At 39.1% G+C, this 24,249-nt stretch overlaps 1 protein-coding gene across 1 annotated transcript; it reads left to right on the forward strand.

The window, feature by feature from the left end:
• Positions 1-312: 312 nt before the first annotated feature.
• Positions 313-22,551, forward strand: TSPAN3 (tetraspanin 3). Its single transcript, XM_008641949.2, has 7 exons — positions 313-472; positions 11,341-11,532; positions 12,578-12,652; positions 16,330-16,431; positions 16,748-16,900; positions 17,192-17,275; positions 21,589-22,551. The coding sequence occupies exons 1-7, from the start codon at positions 410-412 to the stop codon at positions 21,679-21,681; spliced, it is 762 nt and encodes a 253-aa protein (XP_008640171.1). The 5' UTR covers positions 313-409; the 3' UTR covers positions 21,682-22,551.
• Positions 22,552-24,249: the final 1,698 nt, after the last annotated feature.

Raw genomic sequence — 24,249 nt, forward strand, 5'->3', positions numbered from 1 at the left:
AAGGTCTCCTGAGGATGTCACCGGCTTTATAGGGCAGCTTTTTTTGTGGGAGGATGTGAATGTTCGGAGTTCTTTGGTACCTGTTTTAGGACTGTAATGTAGTCGGAAAATTATCGCTTCAGGTGCTGAACGAGAAGCAGAGCTGTGTTTGTTATACTCTGCTTCCTGGGTTCTGAGGCCGGAGGGCACCGCTGAGCCTTCACGATAACCCGCCATTGGGGCTGCCCAAGCGCTGCGCCTCCTCGAGGGCGGGACCGCCTTGAAGGGGAGCGGTTCGCCATCTTAGGTGCCTCCGCCCCCTCGCGCCACGTGACGCGAGCGGCCGCCATCTTAGGCTGCCCGCGCGGCCGGGCGGTCACGTGCGGCGGCGCTGAGGGGACGTGGGGCCGGGCCGGGGCTCTGCGGCGCCATGGGGCAGTGCGGCATCACCTCCTCTAAGACCGTCCTCGTCTTCCTCAACCTCATCTTCTGGGTGAGTCCGGCCGCACCTCGCGAGGGACGGTGGCTCCGGGCTTCTAGGTCGGAGCCTGACCCCGAGAGCGCTGCGGGCCTCGCTCAGGGGCCGGGAGCCCCCTCCACCTCCCCGCACGGGTTCAGTTCGTATTTAAACCCTTTATGTTTAAGGGGCGTCCTGAACCCCTTCGCGGGGTGTGGGGTTCAGTGCTGGGCGCAGTCCTTTCCCTCCCCTCGCAGTCCTCCCCCCCGAGTTCCAGGGTGGGGGGAGCTGAACCTGGCATTGAAGGTTTAACGAGCATTAGGGATCTTGGGGTAGAGGCTCTTGTGTAAGTGAATGCAGCTTCTCTCTGTAGCATTATTGAGCTTCTCAGGTCTCTGGCAGTTTAATTTTTGTAGCCAGTTTAATTTTTATAGCGCTCTTCTGGCCATCTCGGGTTTGTCCACTTCGGGACATCCCAAATACTTCGCGGTGAGTATGGGGCACCGTTTTCTTCCTGCTATTGGTAACACAAAACTAGAATATACGTGTTTATATATTTATGCTTCACGTATTCCACTAGCCACGGTAGCGTTGTAGTATTTATGCATTGCTGAAACCTCCCACAGCTACACTGATAGTAAGACAAAAGCTTACAAAAGGCGAACAGTAGGTTGCTGTAAATGACCTTTCTCAGGATGGACCTACAGGCTCTAGCTTGGTATTATGTTCACTGTAATAATTGGCCTGTCAGAACAGCATAACTCTTAAATGAAATCAAAGAATAGTCTGTAGATTTTTAAGAATTCCCTTTGTGCATTTAGGTACTGAATTTTTCCTGCTCTAATCCTAGCTCCAGGAACAGAATATCTGTTGTTCCAACTGTTCAGAGATTTCATCTTTGAAAAAGTAATAGGGGGTAACAAGCTGTTGGAACATAAAAGTGTAGCTATCTCTAGTTGCTTCATTTACTGTTGAAAGTCATATAAAATCTTACTAGCGCCACAGGATGATTGTCTGAATTTTTACAAAGGAATGCTTCTTATGGGTGCCTGGAAATGAATCGTGGTCAGGGAAAATGCATATCTGTGCGTTCTCACCGGCATTTGCCTATACAGGTGTTCTGGGAGAGGAGCAGTGAAGGTGAGGCATATTTGGCTTTAGGTGGTGCAGATTAGAAGTCTGTAATTCTGGCTGAGGTGCATAAACTCCATTCTTTATCTTCAAAGTGAAAAGTAGTGACATCAATCTCTTAGTCAGGCCGTAAGGTTGGAATCTGCGTTCTTGGGTGTGGCTTTTTGTTACATGCATAGTTGCAAGTGGCATTTTAAAAGTTCTTTAATGACTCCTACGTCATATTTAAAAGTTTTCGACTGGACGCAGTTTTTGTATGTTGCGTTCTTGATGGCACCTTGAAGTAGATTTTTCTTTAGTTTAAAAGTTTTCGACTGGACGCAGTTTTTGTGTGTTGCATTCTTGATGGCACCTTGAAGTAGATTTTTCTTTAGTTGCTGATATAATAATGGCTGTTTGGAGTAAATGAGCACAAGTTCTGTGTGCAGTTTCTCCCCCACTCCAGAAGCTTAGTGATAGGTATTGTTTGTTATCTGCTGTATTTAGTAATTTAATTGCATGTTGGAGTTGGCAGTTATTCATCTCATACAGTGGTGGGGTCACAGTTATTTTGTGTAATGCTGAACCTCATGCGTTACGATTTTTGATTTCTTTTGAGACAAACTTGGCTTAATTTAAAATGGCCAGATTGTATTTAGATAAGATGTTCTTCATGTCAAATTAAAATGTCATCAATCTTGTATTCTGTAAACCACCTCCAGCCTAAGAAGTCAGCATGTGCTGATAGCTTTCTGGCAGATAAGTGACTGGGTTGCTTGTGTTGGAACAACCTTGCAGCTCATCAGCTGCATGTAGAAAGAGGCAGGCTTTCTAAAAGTGAGAGTTACAGAAATCAGTGGTTTTCCTTTCTTTAGCAAGTGATAGTCAATAGCTCATTTGTTGACTGAGCTGTGTATTTGGTGCCCATCTAGTTGGCAATATAATTGCTTCTGTGCTATTACAGAAGTCTTTTGCTTGCCATTCATATGTACTTCCAATATTGATAATTAGATCATTCGACTTTCCCCTGAGACTTGGCAATAGACAAATGCCTATAATTGGTCAAGAAACGATGAAATCTCCTTTAATTGCTTTTGTAAATTTAGTACCTCCACAAGGTTTCATATACCAGTCTTGTGTGCTACCATTATCTTCATGGTCATCTGTAGGAATAGCAAGTTGTTACTACACAGTGGATTATAACATCTTCCCCTGCCTCCCCCCCCGCCATGGGTCTCTTATTTGTGGGAGGATGTGAATGTTCAGAGAGGTTTTATATCTGTCTTACGACTGAGATGTTCAGAAAATTATCAGTGCTGGGAAGAAATACCAGAGATGTGTTTGTTATACTTTGTAGTCTAGGTTCTAACTTTTTTACTAATGTTTTTCAAGTCTGAAAAAGGCAGATCAGACCTTGCTGACAGGTCACAGCCACTTACCATGTACAGCTACCAATTTCAGTTCTACAAGTTCATCTCCTTTTGAAGAGTCTTGTGCTACTTGTTAAATTTTAGTTGACACCATAAAAAGTCATTTATTGTCTTGTGAAAACTTCTTTCATACTGTGTAAAATTCTTACATGAACTGTACTTTCCTACATGTTGGTAATTACTACAGGATTTTTATTTTTTAAAGAAAGTGGGCTGTGGAAGCTGTCTAACACTAGAGCAGATGCTAGTTTATCATCCAGAAAGCTGGATGGACTTTACTCACCTTTGCACGTCTTTGGTGTGGTATTTCGACAATTCAGCAGAGTTATATTTTCAGGGGTGTTGAGCATTGAGTGCATCTTCTGTAGGTGCCCATATGGCCTTTAAAATACAGTTCTTTAAGAAAACAGTATCATGACTGGTAGTCATAAAGAGTAACAGAATGTAGATTTTGCGTGGAACACGTGCTTGAGTTTTGTCGAAGAGTACTGAAGGTCAAAAATACTTTACCAAGAAATGCATTGATAAGAAGCATCGGTTAAAACTTACCACTCTTAGACCAGAGGAATACTGATCTGATTAATGTTTCTCATCATCTTGTTGCTGTGAGTTAAATTTTGAGTAGAAATTATAAATGATACAGGAAAATCAATCCTTCAGTTGACCTTTACCTTAAGTTTGCACAAGATTTATTTGGCCAGCTGATGACTTCATGTTCATTTAGGGGATGCTGAGTCCTTTAAGGAAGGATATTGCATAGGAAGTAATTGTGATGTAAAAGACAATACAGCTTAGAAGTAAAATAATTCAACTTCTAATACATATGTCTTCATAATCAGGAAGATTTTTTTGTGACCTTGATGATGAAATGTTGATAATGACTAATTGCAATAGAAAAATTATAATAAAGTATTTGAGTATAGCACGTTCTTCAAGAAACCTCCTAAATTTAAAGTCTGCATAATTTTGAAAGGGGAAGAAATATATTTACCTGGAACAAATACCTAAAGACTGCTGTCAAATGTGTTTGTGTGCCCTTAATTTAAGGCTTCATGCTGTGACTTGCATAATTCAGTTGAAACCAGTTTGAAGATGAGATGAAGACAAAAATGCTAAGGAAATGTTTTCAGTCTTAGTTTAGTTCATAGGATAGAAGGATAAAATATCCAGAGTTCCATGTGGTCTTGCTTCAGAAAAGGGTATCTGTCTATTTTACATTCCCAAAGAATCTATGTGCTTTGACAGCCTGCTCTGCGAAAATAGTGCCAAGTCTCCTGTGCTTGCTGAGGTTTTTATCTCTCACCTCTGTGTCCTTCTCCTTGAGAAAAGGAATGAACTCTGCTTGACAATTCTTTCAACTCAGTAGTTGCAAACTATTCGAGTAGTTCTTGTAGTATTCAGCTGGCTTGAAATCATTACTTTGACAGTTCATTTGACTAAGCTGTTATAAAACATTCTTGGTATGATTGTTTAGAGAAATCTCGAGTCCTCACTTCTGTGGAGCACAAATGCTTTCTACAAATTTGTGCTCCCTGCACAGCTTGGGCATGCTCACCACAGTGCAGTGACCAGAGTGTGGGAAATGGAGTATTTTCTTAGAGGAGCTGCAGCAGTCCATGGGTATGTAGTGTGTTTTGGGATTTCTGCTAGAAAAAAACAAAGAAAATGAAGCAATGAGAAAATTCATTGAAATTTAGTAGTAGAAAGGAAAAGTAGAGCTCACTTTCTCTTCTTACACACAGCAATAAGCCCAGTAATTTCTCTAGTTTATTGTGAGCTTGAGAATAGTTACTGATCTGATCTTTAAAACAAACTTCTTGAGAGTTCTTTGGTCATCAAAGACTCTAATTGATGGATGATCCCAGAGGTAACTTTGCAGGGATTACTTGACCAAAGCCCTTTGGTCTTGAAAGACAGTTGCTTCTGGATGTAAAAATGGAACATTTTCTGCTTCTGCTGCTATGGTAGTGTGAAGTGAGTGTATCCTACAGGATTGTGTAATGGTTTGGAACCCTGTGCATTAGAGAATTTAGTTTTTAAATTAAAAAGTTAGGATTTAAAACTCCCAAGTGTTGTACCATCTGAGTGATTTTTCTTAAAATAGTTGAATATGAGTTTTCAGATAGCAAACATGGGCCAGGTCCTGAATTTTAGTAATAAATACTTTGATTTGCTTTTAAGCAACATGGTAGTGTTGCTCATGTTTCTTTAGAGGATGAGTTTCAGGTCTTTGCCTGTGATTTTTCAGGATTTTTAGCATCTGGTCTTGAACTTAAAAGTCGATCTAATTCCTAACAAAAACAGGTTGCAAAGCTAAATGTGATACCTTTGAATAGTACAGAGAATCTGTAATATCGCTTTACCTGGTGAATGTTGAAGCACAGAGTGATCATCATTGTTCTTGTGCAGAGCAAGGAATCTGGAAAGACTAGAGCACCAGCTCAAGTTACAAACCCTGGTGACTAAATAGGTGTAAAAGAATGGCTATATTGTTAACTTGGCTTCTGGCTTTGAAGAGGTAAAAGACTGCAGATGCACTACATCTTGCAGTTAGTGACACTTCAAATATATACTGCCAAATGCAAAAGCAGCCTAGCTCAGCCTTTTGCTTTAGCCTAAAAAGCTTTTGAATTTGAGGTGTTTGGGCATGGTGTTGTAGAATTGAATGTGGCTAGTACAGACAGAGCAGTCTGCCTTGCTTGAATTTTACAGGGCTTGTTTGTTTTATAAGCCTTTAAGATAATTTTAACTGTGTCATGAAGCTGAATGGAATTGCTGTATTTCTTCTCCCAAAGGATTTTGTAAGACAGTTATAGCTTGGTGTTCAAGTTAAAGTATTACTGATGAGAACAAAGAGAAGAGTGTCAGGAAACCATTGGGTTCTAAGCTGGCTATGCATCAATTTCAGGAAGCAGAGAAAATACCAAGTATGGGTGTGGGTTTGTTTGGGAGGAGTGGAGAGAAAGATACACAGCAGTGAAGTGCTGAAAAGACTTTAAGAGAAATAAACCCCAGAGAGATCCTCCAGGGCTTTTGAGGTTAAGGAAATAAATTTTGAAGAACAGAAAGCTAAAAGGAAAATCTAAAAGTTTTCATCATCCCCTTCTTTTTATGACAGTAATCTGGCTATGAGTACTCTAGTGTTGGAAAGAACCAGAAATGTCAGAAATACCCTAGAGGTCAAATAATGGAGAAGTGTGGAAAAATCCCCACTTGTTAAGGTATTGTTCTAAGAAGCCCAAAAATCTGGAGGTGGACTGCAACACCAGTGTCCCTGCGTGTGGATAGGAAATGTTCAGGAGTTGGTATGCATGGATAAAAGTAACTGTTAGAAAGGATGAAACTGATAAAACTGTAGACTTCCAAAAATCTATCCTGGAGTATACATGTGTTTTGTTTTTTAAAAAACATGCTAGAAAGGCAGTGAGAACAAAGAAACACATTTAACATGAGGAAAGTTAGTAATACACATGTTGGGAAAATGGTCCTAGGACAGGGTCCAGATAGAAAAGCTGAGGGTCTGTTAGTGTAAAAGGCTTTTTTCTTACTTTTTCCTTTGGTTCTTTTTATCAAAGATGATGTAGATGGTCTGTCAGAATACATCATGGGTGTAGTTAACAATCCCATGCTTGAAAGGTATTTCCATAGTGGGATGAATAATTGGTTTAGAGTGGTGTCTGTGTTGCTATCAACATTTACCAGTCAGCAGTGGCAAAGCTGGCAGCAGTAGGAATTCATAAGTAGGTGTCCTTACCAAAAATATTAAATACTCCTCTTGCTTAATTAAATGTCAGATGTGTTTTCTCTGAAGATGCAGTATTTTGCTGCTACCTTCATTTTCTTGGTCAGAGAGTATGTGTTTTTCTTAAAACAGTGAATAAAAGGTAAATTCTAAAGGGACAAACAGTATTTTTTGCCACAGTTAATTGAAAGAGTACCACAAAAGAAATTCAGAACTTTGCTTTGTGTTGTTTTGGGGTCCCAAAGTGAAGAAATTCCATATCAAGGTGAAGAGTAAAAGTATGAACATACAAGTGTTGATCAGATCTCTTTGGGAGTAACATTAGTAGGGTAGTGTAAGGAAGCATTTGCTTGTAAATGAAGCTGCAGTGTCCATGGCTGATAAATAAATGATCAACGGAACAAGTTTAAATACCCTGCATTCATCAACTTAGGAAGCCACAATTTTGGCTTTCAAATTGCTTCAGTGTGTGAGCATTACTGAAAAGATGTGGTGTGTGTTTGCAGCCTACTTGGAAAACAAAATCCCTGAAACTGTTTCAAAGAGCAGCTAGACAGTGTACAGCCTTGTACACCTCAGGGCTTGTGAAGGGTGAAAGCTGACTTTGTGAAATAGGCATGAGCTTAAGAGGTTGTGTTACAGCAGCCCAAAGACTACCCAAAGAACCTTGATTTTTAAGTGAGCTTTCCTAGAATGTGTTGAGTGATGCTTATCATTGTGTCATTAGATCTTCCATTTTTCCCTCCAGTTCTTTGCATAATTGTTGAGTTTTAATAACTCCCTAGAGGTTCCTGCCAAAGCAATAATATCAACCTTTTTCTGAACTGTGAGAGGTCCACATATCTTTAAAATTTGCCTCTGATGAAAAGGATGTTGACTTGCTCAAGCCTTTTGCAACAAGCTGTCTTCATTGACTGTACTTTTATATCAGTGTTTTTAAAGGTTAATTCATCCTAAAATAAATGTGCTGCTTCAGGTTCAGAACTATGAGTAAGATGAAGACAACTGCAAAAGGATGTGTGAATGCTGAATAACCAGTCATGTCCCTAGAACATGCATGTGACCTGGTACAGATTCAGGAAATGCTGCCATCTCTATTCAGAGCATTGAGCAGATTAAGTTGGAGAATTCTTCCTTCAAGTCCTGTTTATCAAAGATTTGTTTGAGCTGTGTGCAGTTCATATATTTGGCTTCCATTTAATGATAGGAAATACATGACTGTAAACACGGTAGCTTTATATTCAAATGTCTTTGACTTGAGCAAGTTTGGACTTTGCAGATTTTCTGTTTACTCTGCAGGATGGTAAACATTGAGATCTGGATTATTTTATGGGTTGTTTTTTTTTTAAGTTATCCTTGTGTCTACTTGTAATACAGACTTCGGGTTCCTTAGATGATTCCTATTTTGAGATAGATGGTTTAAGCATATGGTACGATTTTGGGTGGTTTGGGGTGGGTTGTTCAGTTTTGGGCAGGGGAGAGTCAGTTGGTTTGGGGTTTTTTGTCTTCAAAAAGCACGTGTATTCAGCTTTACACTTGGTTTGCAACAGGTAATAAATGTGCATTTAACTGGCGCAGCAGTGGTCAACATAGACTGCGTGCCTTGTATGGTTAGAACTGTCTTGTCTGCCCCTATGTTTGTATGCTGTTTATATCAGTGAATGACACTGTACTGTGTGCTGAGGACCTCATGCTGGAACTGCTGAGCTCTGAAGAGGGAGGGACCCTGGGCCGGTGCAGCCCCATTGATTGAGCAGCTCTGAGCAGTTAGCACAGTAACTGTACTTGTCTTCTGGCTTAGTTTCATCCAGAGTGAGTCCTCTTACATACTCCTAAGACTATTCAGTGATGCAAGCCGGAAGGTAGTAAGTGAAAATCATCAAAAGATGAGAAAAAAAGATTGCTTCCAAAGCGCTTTTCTCATCCCAGCTAAAACGCTTCAGAGACCTCCCCCTTCCTGGTTTAGAGCAGGCTGAAATAAACAGTAAGAGCCCCGTGGTTGTGATGTGAAAGGAAAAGGGAGGTCATCTCAAACTTGTTCACATGTAAACTAACTGGGTAGTGTTGCTGCTTTATAGACTAAGTCTTTTACCTGTTCAAAAAACAGTGTTCAGCTATGATATATAGGGAAGGAGTTTTAATAATCTTCATGGCTTTTAAACCTTGTGCCAACTCCAGCGAGTACCTCTGTTCTCAGGACCTTCCTCTCCTGCAGGTTACTTGTTGAAGAGGTAGTAGCAGTAATTCTTAAGAGTATGGTCACTTTATCACAGAGGCAGTGTCTGTTCAGAAACACCAGTTCCTCAACATTGTTCAGAAGCAAAACCTAAGGCCCAGTGCTGTCATGGATGATTAGTCATTATTGTACTATGTGTGGAGGGGATTTAATGAAGTCTTCAAACCAGGCAGCTTTTAATCTGAGCAGTCTAAAGATTGTGAAAGCAAATTTTCTTAAAATGGATGTGCTTCTTGAAGTAGGAAAGGAAAGATAACACCTGCAGACAGATTCGATTTTTTTTTTAAGGCTAAACTCCTTTTACTTTAAATACATTCTTCAAATGTATGTGCTTATGCAGTTCATGGTCCAGATTTTTCTTAAACAAGGAGGAAGCCAATTAAATTACGACAAAAGGACAATGGAGTTCACAAATGGTTCTGATTTCAGTTTTGTGGTATATATTCTGTGCCTGATGCCAACCACAGCTGTGGTTTTTCATCTGCCACCTTGTAACATACTGTATTTCTAACAAGCATTTTAGTTCTTAGAAATAAGAGATTACATCACTGGCCTGCCATTCACACGCTTCATTGCTAGGCAACAGTTAATGTAATTCCATTGTTCAGTGACACTACTTTGAATCTTTGCTTTGTGTACAGAAAGTGTGTGTCTGCATTTTGCCATGTTGTACCTAATATGGCAGGGTTTGTACAGATGGATTAGCATTTCAACATCATCTGTGCAAAGGGGTGATTTTGCAATAGCTTGTTCACTCTGTCTGGAAAAGATGTCTTGCTCTTGGTCTTTGTTACTGAATTTTTAGTTTTCACTCCCCTTATATCTACATAGCACCTTCTACTGAATGAGTGTGAGCCTCCTGGATGCCTTTAAGATTCTTGCAGAGTACACAATTACCTTTGCTGCAGAAAGAGAGGCGGAGAGGTGAAATGTATTGCTTAAATCCATGCAGAACTGATGATACTTTTGAGCTGGCTCTTAATGTCTTTAGCAGATGTCTTAATGTCTGTAGCAAAGTGCTGCAGGGAATATTCCATATGTAAAATAATATTCAGGTAGTGGTTGTGCAGTATTGTTTTACAGGAAGGAGTTGTGGTAATGTCGCAGTACATGTAGCATGCAGTGGCAGACAGGGCTGAAATCTTGGATATCTTTCTTTTTATGGTTTGTCTTGTTCTGTGCCACACTGAAGAGGCTTCCCAGGGAGGACTTCTAAGACTTGGGACAAAGCCTTGAGCAACCTGCTCTGAATTCATTGTTGACCCTTCTTGGTGCAGGTAGTTGGACTAAATGATGTCCTCCTAGACTGAGTTATTGATCGAGTCTCTGATTCTACACTAGCATGATCCAGCCTTGTAGTATTACAGCTACTGGAGCCAGCTATATGTGTGCCCTCCTCTTCACAGTGCAGGGAGGGGGTAGTTGTAAGGCCAGTGAGTGGGAAAGTTGGCTGGAGGCAGCCTGCAGTGTTCTTCCTCAGATTGGAGCTGAAGTGTGTAACATTCCAGTTGAGTGAGCTCTTGTGTCCAGGGTAAGGGTTGGTTTGTAATAGGGACGCTACACTTTACAGCAAAGTGAAATTCCCCAGATCATAGTTTAGTCATTGCATCTTCTGAGTGCATTTTTTAGCTTGGCCTTGTATTGGACATAGGAAAAGCCTGTCATTGAACTATTCAAATTATACTGTCTGTCATTGCAAATTGATGATTCGTTCTGCAGCAAGTGTGAGAACAGTTAGGAAAGACATTTGAAAAGCACAGACTGATAAGGCCCTTGTATTTAAAAATAAATGTGTGTTAGTTGGCTCCTCAAGCAACAGTTGTCTGTCTTTCACTACGTCTGCTCAGCTTAAAGATAATGGAGGTATTGATGTGTTGGGATCGTTGTAACTATAAGGGAGGCAAGGTCATAGCAGATTGATGAAAGATTGTCTTAGTGTTTAAAATCTATATAGTTGCAGATTCATCCTACAGGGCTTATTTGCAGTAACTTCGACTTTTTGGTTTTTTAAAAAGGACCATTTTGTATAACAGCGCTTCTGAGAACATCAATTTTGCAAGTTTATGGTACATTTCTCTAGGTATTTGGTTCTGCCTTTTAATAGTTGGTGGTTTGTATTTGTTTCTACCTGCTTTCTGGTTGGAATGAGATTTTTCCAGTGCTGTGAACCCTTCAGAAATGCTGTTGTTTCTAGCAGTTCATCTTTCCGTAGCAGAGGTTAAAGTTTACAATGTGTATATCTATTTTATTCTAACAGTAGGTCATAGATAGTAACTGGCAAAGTTTCTGAGGAAGGCTGCTTTATGGTGGTAGATAAAATAGTTGTTACCTTGCTGAAGTAAAGGCTTGGTATTCCAATGAACTTACCATGTTTTTGTGCTTGTAGGCAGCAGCAGGCATCCTGTGCTACGTGGGAGCCTATGTGTTCATCACATATGATGACTATGATCACTTCTTTGAAGATGTCTATACACTAATTCCAGCTGTTATCATCATAGCTGTGGGAACGCTTCTTTTTATTATTGGACTTATTGGGTGCTGCGCTACAATTCGAGAAAGTCGCTGTGGACTGGCTACAGTAAGTGCAGAGCTCTTACAGAGTGTTGGCCTGGTGCATATTTGTCTGCCTTCTCTCTTAATAAACTCTTAAAATATTACTTAAAGTTTTTTCTTTGTGGCCTTAAAAGTTTTTTCCTTAATTTTGTTAGGAACATCTTGTTTCAGTTTTCTGTTCTGAATAAAGGTGTTAAATTAAACAGTTGTAGCAGCAGAAGGCGTCTCAGTTTTACCTTTTTTAGAACTGTGGTAATCTTATTAAAAAAATGTAAAACCATATGATTAAGTCATAACAGTTTTTAAATCTCACTTTTATCTGTTGTGGTTGAAAAGCTGAATTGGAGGGAGAGAAGTTATTCAGGAGCCTTCTTGCTTTAAGTGTCTTGCATCAAGGTTAACTGAGCGTTGTCATAATGTGTGATTATTTTCTTCATGGCTTCACTTGGGACACTTGGTTTGCAGTATTTTATGCCATGTGTTTCCAAGCGTTTGAACTGTAAGTTTGGCTTGAAAACTGGGTAGGGAAGAAGAGAGGCTTGTATTTAAACTGTCCCCACAGCGGGGTCTGGGGCTTCTTTTGTTGACTGCTTTGTAGACTTCTTTAACAGCTTATTTAAAATGTGCTATTAAATACAGCAAGACAAATGCATAGCTTGCTGTCTTTGGCCGTTGTTACAGAGCTTAATCTGAAGAAACATTCCCTTAGTCCGTCTACCACTCTTAAGTAACTGCCTGGGTAGCCTCTCTGATGAGACATTCCTATTTATCTAAGAAAGAAGATTGAAAGAAACACTTGATTGAAGACATCCAGTATGGTATTTTCAGTACTAATGACAGCCTTACTTGCCTGACTGGGCAGCTTCTTAATACTTGGTGAAGTTATGAACGCTGAAGTTTCTTGAGTGAATTCTGGGGTCATTTGGTCAATTTAAGTGCCTGCATTAAATTATCTGTTAAATTACAACCTTGCCTCAAAAATAACTTTAAATAGAAAACTCTACATGGAGACTTCCATTAGGTAAATGAATAAAACTATTTGCACAAACACTCTTGATTGTATTTTACAGTTTGTGATCATCTTGCTCTTGGTATTTATCACCGAAGTTGTGGTCGTGGTTCTTGGATACATTTACAGAGCAAAGGTAAGAACTTCTCAGTTTTAGTAGATGTTTTGTTGTGAACTCTAACCATAATACAGAAGTTTAATCTTTACTGTATTTGATTCTGTAGAACTGTTAATGGGTATTTGTTAAGGGAATAAAATCAAACCTCTGAGTGTATTAATTTGTGATACCAGTATCTTAAAATTTAGAACATCAATGCAGAGAGCTATCTTGTAGGCAGAAAATTACCTGGAACATATCCTTAATCGTTAAACAGTAGAAGGGAGTCAGTAATCAGTATCTTTACATTTTCCAGATGGTCTTCTAATTTATTTATGCTTTGACTTTGTGAATGATTGAGGCTACACAGTGTTTGAACATACCGCATATCAAAACAATATGCCATAACTTAAATGTTGTCATGTGTTTTGGTGTGCAATCTAACACTGCATAATAATAAAATTAAATAGATTGCATATGTTAATGTATACTTTCTAGCTTTATACCGGTTGTTGACAGGGATGGATTATAGCTAAAGAAATTATGACTTTTCCCAATAGATTGAATGTGTTAATGTATACTTCCTAGCTTTATACAGGTTGTTGACAGGGATTATAGCTAAAGAAATTATGACTTTTCCCACTGTTTAATGGAATTAAGAAACAGGACCAGAAAAATTAAATTAAATGTATTTCTACCAGCATAATATATGGCAAAAATATACTACATGGTATTAGAGATGCCACAATGTAGCTTGAAGAAATTTCTAACTTGCACAGTTTACTGGCTTTTGATATGTCTGTATCTAAGTTTTGAGGGGAAAAAAAAATTACCAAAGAAGGCATTTTAGCTGTGACATGGAGTATGTATGCAGTGCAGGATACTCAGGGGTATGTTACTGGCAAACTGAACCACAGTACCATTTATCTTTCTTTGGCCTTTTGTGTCCTATGAACAACACAGGTCTTACTGGTTCAGCATTCTCTCCTCCTTGCTTTCTCCTGCTATCCTGAAACAAATGGGGAGACAGCTGGAAAGTAAAAGTGGTGGTTTTGCTTGGGTCCCAGGGAAGGCTGCTTTGAATAAGCAGCTGACAACACGACCTTGAAGTGTTTGTGTTACAGACCTGGTGCTTAACACTTAGAATAGACTGCTTCAACAGAAGTGCTCTACTGGCCATGCTTGAATTCAGAATATGTTTTTCTTTGTGCTCTACATTTGATTTCTGATATCTTGGTAGTAAACTGAGATGATCATTTGCGATTCTGAAGTTTGTAGTGGAAGTAGACCTTAGAAGCCACTGAGGAAAGCACTACAATTCCAGGGGAGTAGGAAACATGTTGGGTTCTTACATGTTGATTTGAATGGTTTCCTTCTGCTTCAGTACTTGCAGAGGTATACTTTAATATATGCAGGAATTACCATGGATCTGATCTGGATGAAGCAGTAGCAATCTTACTTTCTTCCATGTTCCCATCTTGAAGGGACTTGCTCTTTTTCAGTTAGCAGTAATCACAGCAGATGAAAGCAGAGGCGTGGATCTTCCTTGCCCAGCTGTGTGTTCCTGTTGCCTCTCTTTTTTTGATTGGCTACCATACAGTTTTCATTGCAGTAGGTAATGCAGGGCCAGAGCTTGGGAGAAGAGGGAAGGTTGTCTGGTTTTGGTGGCAGCATGGTCTTATGTTAAGCTGTTTGTAGAAGTCAGTATTTGAAACCTGAACCTTAAGTCTTTGGAAAGGACAGATAGGTTTTGTTAGTAAAAATGGAAATTTTCTAGTACCCTGTAGTATCTAGCATCTTAAACTGTTGTTTCAAGTGCAACAGAAATAAACAGAAGTAAATTTATTACTAGTGAGCTGGGAGGGGAAATCTGCTTAGCCTTCTGATTACTTTTGCTAGGATAAATAAGTCCACTTTATGCTTTGTTCATTTTGGTCTGTTGTTTCTGACAAGGCATCTGTGGGAGCCTTGTTTTGGTTTTTTTAAAGGCACCTGAATCATGTTATTTTGTGTTCACTGTACAAACTTCCAAACAAAAGAAAAGATTAAAGTCATAGCAGTTGTTGGTACCAAGTAACGTTGAGCATAATGTCTCAAGGAAGTGGCACTGTAATCTCTTAAGATACAATTACTGATCTTAAATCACTTAATTTTCCAGCATGGCTCTGTAAATCTGTGTGTGCTGATCCAGTTCAGATTCTTTCAGAGCCATGTGAAGCATGCCCAGGCCATGCTGAGATGGACTGAGCTGCTGCAGAGTCTGCCAGCATTGGTCCTTAGCTGTAAAAGTAAGGCTTTTTGGAAGTGGCACTAGGGATTAAAAAAGGCTTGGTTGGTTGAGGACCCACTGTTTTTTTTCCTCTGTAGGTGCAGGGGTTCACTCTCTCCATTTTTCATTAAACCTGCCAGTTAGCTAGAGCTAGTGATTTCTCTTTGGGTCCTGTGGAATTTGCATGGTTTTCAGGAGTAATGTTGCCCTGACTGAACCACAAGCCAAATGATGCACAAACAAGCACTGAAATAAATTATTTTAAAATGTATATGACAACTTGAACAGCTGTTTTGTTGGAGTTGTAAATCACATTAGTTAAATCATCAATTGATTTTAAGCTGATCTGAAAAAAGTTGCCTGTGCAGGCTAAATTGACATTTATGCATACCTATCTTGAAATAGGCAGCATTCTTGAGGAGGGGGTGGTGGTGGTAGAATTCAACTTGTGCTATTGCTGCAGAAAATTCTTCCATTAAAGTATTTAAAGGAATGATGTGTTGACAAGACCTTCCTACTGTAGCTTGCAAGTCTGAAGAATATGCGTGCTTAGTGCTCAGTCCTAAAATTACATTCCTTGCACATAATTCCTGTTGAATATGATAGAAAAAAATCAAGTCAGAGCTAATCTTAAAATTGCATAAATGTTTATCTATACTAAACTGTGTATTATTTAAGTAATAGTTTACAGTAAAATACAGTACTTAAAAGGTTCTAGTAGGATTTCCTCCAAACTAGGAATCATAGAATGGCTTTTGAGGGGACAAGTGATGGGTCTTGGGTGCCATCCATTTCTAACGCATGTACCTGACAGCATCTTGACTCATTTGCAATAGTTCTAAGACCTATTGCAGTAACTGTTGCTATATACAATGTACTTCCCTTGGTGTTCCTCAGGAAGCCTTGGAAGACCGGGCCTGAACAGAGAGCTTGGTCACTGTGGGATCAGCCAAAAGGTGTCTTTGAGAATTTACCTGTGCTTCAACCAGAAGTGTAGGTCATATGACTTAGTACCTTTTGATCCCAATATCCTTGTAGTCCCAAGGGGAATGCGTTAGCCCAGATGGTTATACAGGTTCTGGTTTGGAACTTTGAAGTAGAAAGGTGAGTGCATGCTCTTATGGAGAGCCCTTAACTTCACGAAATGTCTGCCAGTGTCATAGGAAAAGCATGTTCCTTTTCTGAGAGACGTTGCCAAGCTACTTTGCCTAAAATCTTCTGGGAAGTAGCTGCCTGGATTTTTCTTCTCTTAGTTGCAAGCTAGCAACACCTTTGCAGAAGCCAAGTTTGAACTTCAGGAAGCTGTGCCACCAAATTATGCTGATTTCAGATGGTGGGGAGTTACCTTGGTTTCCTGAAATGCTGTAGTTGGAAGCAGAATAATTTTACCTAACCTGTGCTACTTCAGCGGGTGAGCTAATGCAGATGCTTTCCTACCACTTCCTAGGTGGAGGATGAAGTTGATCACAGCATTCGGAAAGTATACAATGGATACAATGGGACAAATCCTGATGCAGCCAGTCGTGCTATTGACTATGTACAGAGGCAGGTGAGATGGCGACTTTTCCACTCCTTTCTGTCCTTAAAACACAGGTGCTCTTGCTCTGCTGCTTGTGTCAATGGCCTTCCTCCATTCTGACAAATCTAGGAAATTGCTGAATGGACAATAAATAGCTTAACTCGGTGAAAATTAATACTGTGATATTGCTGATGGGGAGATAAATTTTTATATAATTAGCTATCTGGCAATCTGTGCTTGTATTCAAATATGTAGGACTTAAGTATTTTTCTGCAATGGAGCATAATATACTTGTCCTCCTGGTATTGCAGTTAGAATTGAGTTCTTTACCCCTCTGATTTTCCAGCTGCGCTGCTGTGGGATCCATAACTATTCAGACTGGGAGAATACTGTCTGGTTCAAACAAACTAAAAACAACAGTGTTCCCCTCAGCTGTTGCAAAGCAGCCCTCAGCAATTGCACTGGCAGTTTGACCCACCCCATGGACCTTTATTCGGAGGTAAGCCAGCCACAGCATGAACTTACACAGCCGTGTGCTTTCACTGACAATTCATGTTTTTGGGGGGAAATCAAGTCTTGGGTGTATTTGCTTTAACAGAAAGTAGATGTGGTTTCTTGTGGGGGTGGGGGAGGAATCCTCTCTCTCCTCTTTTCATCTGTGAGTAATTTTCATCTAATTACTTTTTTTAGTATGTGCATTATCTTTCTGCCCTGTGTGATGCTTTTGGGGTTTCTTTGTGTCTAAATATGGTTGCCAGATTGATACATAAGAAGCCTACTTGTTTCTCAGGGGTGTGAGGCTCTGGTTGTAAAGAAGCTTCAGGAGATCATGATGTATGTCATCTGGGCAGCACTAGCATTTGCTGCTATTCAGGTAAGAGAATATTCTTTATTTGTTAACTTCTTTCAAATTAAATCTAAACTGCAGTACAGATAATTAAAGTATGCAGATACGGATATTACACTTGAACACAGAACTTCCCACTGCTACGTGGATGTGTATTCTGTTAAAGCTGAACAGTCAGTATTATATGTAGTAATCCACTCTGATGTCAATGGTAAATTATTTTTTGAAAACTTAATTATCTAGATATTAAATATCACAAATGTCCTCTGATGGCATTTAACACTTGAAGAATTTGCATAGTGTTTAATTTCCAGCTTTTAACCAGCTCATTCTTCATACTGTTTTAGAGGTACATCAGCTTAACTACACTTCATGGTGTACAAATAATGTCATGAACACCCAGGAGATACACCAAGGTTTTTGATAGTGTGCTCTGCTCATGTGCAACTGAGCTTTGCTGTGTGTCTTGAGGATTTCTTGGGTTCTGGACTTAACCAAACAAAGAGGCTCTAAACTAGAGACCCTTCCATGAACCTTGTTACAGTTACCCTGGTCATGAAAAGGTAACTGAGGAAATAAACTAATGTGTATATTAGTATTTAGTAAATTTTAGGGAAGAAAAAAATACTAGAACTGTCTCTCAAACATATTTGTAAAACTGAAATTTTGAATGCTCATCAACTGGTGGACTTAGTACATTGAGGACATTTATTTTCAGACTGTGCCTATGTTATGGTCTCTGAGTAATGCAGTACATATGCTGAATCCCAGGAGACTTAAAAACTATTTTCAAAGTTACTTTAGTGCTCTTAATAGCGTTTGAATTCAGAAAATACACCTGTCAAGTCCAACAGTTGAAGCACTTCTGTTTTCAAAAGCAGCTTTTAAGCCAGATTGTATGTTTGAAGGTAAATAATCTTTTGCAAACACTCTTGTGAAAATAGGGTTCCCTTTGTATTTCAATGCTACAAGGATGTACTCATAGTACTGTATTACAGTAATGTTGAACTATTCAGACCCAGACTACTTCAGCTATGGAACTTCAAATTTGGTGAGATCTGTGCTTAGTCTCCTGAAGGGAAGGTATAGTTTTAATTGTCTTTCTTAAAACTTTAGTTGTTAAAGTAATACTTGGTCTGTTTGAACAATGAAATGTATTTGTGTACTGAAAATTAATGTGTTTATCACAACCCTAGTTACTGTGTCAGATTCTTTTTATGTCGGAAAAAAGTGCATTTTATGAGACTGACTGGGGTGAATCCCAAGAGGAGGCATTATTCTTAGTTTTGGAGTTAGCAGGTTGATGAACAGGTTTGCCCCAAAATGCAGCACAGTTACAATCCTTTCTGGCCTTGGCCCAGAGTTTCTGACACATGCTTGCAATGGCAGTGTGGCTGCTTGCACCCTTCTCTTCAAACTGTTCTATTCTTTATCTCCTGAATTTTGAGACATAAGTTCTGACATCTTTGTCTTTCCCATACAGAATTTAAGTATGTACGTGGCCCAGTTCTCAGCAAAATGGTCTGTGGGCTAACTGAAAGGGAGATAGAATGTAAACTTCAGCACATGGCTGTAACTTGTGTCATACCCTGTAAACTTAGGGGAATTATTATGGTTTTTACCATTTGGTGAATTTTACTACTTTTCCTATACTTGCTGCACAGAGTCCCCTCTGAACAGATTGTTTTATGTTATGCAATGAGGCTGTTCAAAGTTCATTACCTCTGATAGCCTATAGTCAACAAATTTAACCTTCAGTAATTGCTTTAAAATTAAGACTGAGAAGAGTGTTTTTGCAAGGCTTGAAATTTATGGACAACTTTGTTTTTTCTGCATAGAAGTAATTTTTGTTCATGTTTCAGTTACCATGGGGATTTTCCAGTGTGCAATAATTCCCTGGTCCCAACCACAGTGACAGCACAGAACTATTAATAGATAGGAGGTAAACTGAAGGGAGAAAAGACACAGCTTTTGTGGTTTGTGATCATTTACAAAGGGCACATGTATATACAGTCATTGAATTTTTGTACAAAATTGGTTTGGGGAAAGATTGAATATAGTTACTGCTAGCAGGTAAATTAAAACCAAAATTAATGAAAAACTAAACAAACCTTCTGAATGTAGGAGATGTCTAAACTTTCCTGAAAGCTGTTGAAGAGGAGGATGCATGGATCCCTCTTCAACACAGATGTCTAAAAGAGCTGTTCACAATATTAAATAGCAACCAAAGAGAAACAGACTGAAATGCATTTAAGTGTTTAGAGGTGATAGCATCTTTTTTTAATGACATAATAAATAATGTCTGTAGAGAACATTTGAGGTATGTGAGTCACTTCTGTGTTTATAGGGAATTCTCGAACTATGCTCAGAGACCTCCTAAAGGATATAAATAGTAAAATAGTAACTCAGAAGTTAATTGTATGAGGGTTGTACTGTAGTACCTGAATGTCTGAGATTTCACACAACTCTATATAAATTAAATGTCTCGAGTGAGTCATTGAACAGGGTTGTCTTTGTGCAAGTAACTGTAAATGTGATGGAACTACTTTTACTCATTTGATGTATATGGCTAGAATGAATTCTAGCAAAAGACTAAAGGAGGTGTTGCTCTGCATCACACTCTTCATTTTATCCTGGCTTTGAACAGCAGAGAAGACGTTTTTGTACTTGCAGGCTGTGAGTCTTCTTTAGAGTTCTGTAGCCACTGGCAACTACCATAAACTCTTTATTTTGCAAGTCTAGCTGAAGTTCGTTTTAATTGTAGATATTCCCCCCTTACTTAGAAGGGCTATGTCCATGACGATTCATTTTCTCATGTGACTTGTTTTCTCTTGCTCTGATATGAATAGATCAACCTGAACACCCTGATGTAGTTCATGTCCCAGCTTTTTGCAGGAGGGCTTGACTAGATGGCCTTTAAAGATCTGTCCCAAACCATTCCATGACTACTCTATGATAACATATTTAGGAGTCAGTCTGAGCTGGAACCACCTGAGTGAAGAGAGGTGCTGTTTTTAACAACAGCTGAAGTGCCATACCACATTACTCTCCATATGCTTTTTTAGACCTGAGCTGGTTTGTGCTGTAGATCCAAAGCAGATAATGCCCTGCAAACAAAGAAGAGTATTGATCTTTACAGCTTGTTCCTTTCCAGGAAGTTAAAAGCTCATACTAGAATTTCATCATGCCTCTTCCTAATCACTGCTTATTTAGGTTTAGGATTTTTAAACATTCTGTTTTCAGTCTTTCAGCAGACTGGAGTACTATATTGTGTGTACCATCATGTAGTTTTAAAACAGGTTATATGCATTTGATGTCTGCATCAGCCTGTATTTTAAAAAAGTCAGTAATTCTCCTTTTATCCCAGTACTATTTTCACTGGGCTTTTGCTGTATCAGTGAGGAAGATCTACACTTGATTGTCTGCTCACCCATTTCATTCTTGTTTGCTTTCTGTCTGAGGGGATTTTTTGTGTGTATTTTTGGAGTGGATTCTTTTTATAAGAAACCAGTTTACCATCAGGGTGGTGCTTTATAATCCAGAGATAGGACAGGAGCCTCCTGAAGTATTTGCATTTGTGAATAAACTTCTATGCTTACAACCAAATCAGTACAATCTCTTACTTTACTAGAAGCTATTGCCAGTTACTGTAGACCACAGAACACAACACTATACCTGGTATTTTTTAGTAGGTACAATCTTACTCTACCTTCAGTAAACATGCAACTTCTTTAAAATATCATGGCCTGTACCCCTGATTATTCATGTGGTTTAAGTTTTGTAAATGGACACAGGGTGATTGTACCCTAAATCCTGGCAAGCATGCCCCAGCACAGTTGTGGTACTGTTGAGTTTTAACATGTCTGAAAGTGAATTATTCGCCTTAGATTTAAGCTTTCTAATATGACATGTTAACAGAGAGAGTTTTACTAAATCTCTTTCAAATGCTCATTCTCATCACAGCAGTTAAGCTGATGCATTTGAATGGCACTTTGATTTTCCAGGCCAGATACGGTATCTAAAAATCTGTACCTTTCATTAAAAAAAATTAGGAATTTCTTCCATCTGAACCTGAATTATTGAGGCAGAATACAAGTGGCTGACAAAAAAAAAAAAGTTTTGTTTAAGATGGCCAGGATAATCTTGTAAGAAAATGAGGCTGAAGTTTGTGGCCCTTGAATTTTGCAGCAGGAACCCAAGCTCTTTCAGGAACAGTCATTTGTTGCCATTTATGTTATAGACAATTACAGTCTTGAAGCATGCTGACAATCTGTGCTGAGGTTGAGTCTTTTGAAGTACCTTCTTTGTACTCAAGCTTGTTCTCTGTTTTTTCTCCATAGCTTCTGGGCATGTTGTGTGCCTGTATAGTTCTATGTAGGAGGAGTCGGGATCCTGCCTACGAACTTCTCATCACTGGCGGAACCTATGCCTAGAAGAGAATTCAAACATGCAGTTCAATCTTCCCCCACTTACGTGGAAGGCGAATGGGCCGGGTTTACTTCCATAGCTTTCTTGCCCCAAGCTCAGTCCAAGCACACCTTTCAGACATGAGGGCAGCCGCACTGTGCACTGGTGATGGGCAAAACAACAGCTTTACACAAATCCATATAATTACCTGTGACTTTCACTGTTTTAGCCAGCTATTCATGTATCTAAATGTTTTAGTATGCTAGTAAACTTTCTAATTTCAGAACCATTTGCAAGTTAAGTGTGATTTGGTTGATATGAAAGTCAAAGGATGTGTGCCTATTTTGGTAGATTACCTCTAAGCATTAACTGGCTGATTCTTGCATATAGAGAGAGGATGTCTTAAACCTTCACTACATGGAACTTTTCTGGCCAAAGCTGTACAAAGGAAGCCAGCTGTACTTAATTTGAGAAGAAAAGGTGTTTTAATCTTGCCCCTCACCAGTGTCACTTTTAAAAAAGAAAAAAACACTTAAGTCCAGTATACTTTATATATAAAGAAACTGTTAAAAAAAAAAAAAACCAAAAACAAACCACTAACCAATTTTAGGATTATGTGACTGCAGTTTTGACCTTCAGAGATCCAGTCTTTCAAACATTAGTGGTTTAAAATACAAGCTGGCTTTTCAGGAGTATAATGTATGCACTACTGTTCTATAATGAAATACTTCATTTTTCTATGAAGAGCGTTTTATGTGTTGAGTGAACTGTTAGACTGTAGACCTTAAATTGGTTTGGAAACAATGTAGCCATGTAGAGTAGCAAAGTAGTATGTGAAAGTGATCTCAACTGTAAATAGTAAACCTGATTAAATAAATCTCTGTATATCCTCCCTATAAACATGTCTTGTTTTCTGTTTAAGATTCCAATGTATTTGGTCCAATGCAGTCTGGGTGTGCTGGACACACAAGCTTTGTGTGAAAGCAACAGTTTTAGGTGGCTTTACTTCAATACATCTGTATTTATGATTTGCTGGAAATGTGATTGTATTGTATTTGTTCTTTTGATTTGAAACAATACTAGCAAAACACAGAATAACAAACTTGGCTGAACTTGATGGAAACTGATCATCTTGTGCATACAATTCGGGAAGAATCTGTTGCCTCTCAACACTGGGTAATGAATAGCTTTGCTGTAACTGCTGTATGTTAATTATGTTTTAATGAGTCTTACATTATTCAGATGCTTAGTCACTGCCCTACTTTCAGTGTCTTCAGGTTCCTCCTTCCTTGCAGAAGCCAGGAATGTTCAGAATTTTTACCAGTTGCTTATGTGGAAAGCAGACATGCTCAGCTAAACAGACATCAAGATATCAAATAACTAAAGAAACATAACTCAGAAAAAGAAAATTCTAATGTGTACAGTCTGTTGTTGAGGCCAGTGTGGCTTGGGGGGGATTTTTCTCCGAGCTGTTGTTCTTCTGCTGTAGAAGTGTACTTTTGGAATTCTGTGTTAACGTCTAAAGGTGAGTTTCAAATGATACTCCCTTGGGGCTTAGGTTTTCATTCTTAGTACAGCATGTGGCTCAACCCAAAGGCCTCCTGATTGTGGCATCAGGTTTCCCAGATGCAGTAGCAAGCCTGCTAACTGAATTGATTATCTTCATATTGTATTGCATATTATAAATATAGAACTAATAAGATTGAGATGACCCTGGCTTGTAAAAATCAATGTGGAGGGGTTTTAAGACAGACTTGTGTTGCACAAAATAAAGCTAAGGATGCTTTAAAAAGGTGGTCAGCTCTTAGCAGCTACAAGGCAGTAAGAAACTCCACAGTCAAGAGCCTGCACCTACCCCTTTGAAGTGAGGATAGTTAAGGGGAGATACAGTGCACGTACTTGTTAATCTTGCTGGAAGACATGGATTTGGAGTAGAGATGACTTGACAGTACTTGCATCTAAATGAAGGAAGTCTGTTTCCTCTTCAAAATGCAGAATATATATGCTGGAATGTGGAAACTGGTCCGTATTTTACAACTTATAATTAAAACAAAGCCCAACTGAACTTTTAATTGGCATGAATTAGTTTTTTCTAGGAAACAGGGACCATCTTGCATTGCAGAGTTTGTAGTAGGTCTTGGATGTGTGAATAAAGTGATGATGGTCTTTGGGTTTTCTAAAACACATAATCAAACTTTATACACCCCCACACTGCCCCCCCAAAAAGCCAACCGAACACAGGCTGCAAGGGTCTAATGCACCACATTTTGTATGAGTCACTGAAGCTGGGAACAAGTGGTGTAGGTCTGTGGCTTCCAGTACCAGCGAGTCTGGGTTGCTCAGTAGTGCTCTATTTTGTGGGCTCTATCCCAGCTGTCTGTTAATTTGACTTGCTCGGTATCTCTGGACTCACTATGATCATTTATCTTTCTCACTGCCCCTTTCCCTGTCCTTCCTTGTGTGTTTACACTCTTGAAGTTTGAGCACCATTCTCATTAACACTTGAAACATAAATTTTTCATTTCTCTTTCAACTTTAGCATCACTGATTGATGGCCGCCTTCTTCAGGCACAGAATCCACATGTATTTACCAT

The sequence above is a fragment of the Corvus brachyrhynchos genome, unplaced genomic scaffold (assembly GCF_000691975.1).
Source record: "Corvus brachyrhynchos isolate BGI_N302 unplaced genomic scaffold, ASM69197v1 scaffold309, whole genome shotgun sequence".
NCBI lineage: Eukaryota > Metazoa > Chordata > Aves > Passeriformes > Corvidae > Corvus > Corvus brachyrhynchos.

Excerpts from the sequence above, each read along its gene's own strand:
- TSPAN3 (XM_008641949.2), top strand. The coding sequence starts at position 410 with ATGGGGCAGTGCGGCATCACCTCCTCTAAGACCGTCCTCGTCTTCCTC. Across the intron at positions 473-11,340 it reads TCCTCAACCTCATCTTCTGG|GCAGCAGCAGGCATCCTGTG; the intron begins GTGAGTCCGGCC and ends TTGTGCTTGTAG. Across the intron at positions 16,432-16,747 it reads TTGACTATGTACAGAGGCAG|CTGCGCTGCTGTGGGATCCA; the intron begins GTGAGATGGCGA and ends CTGATTTTCCAG.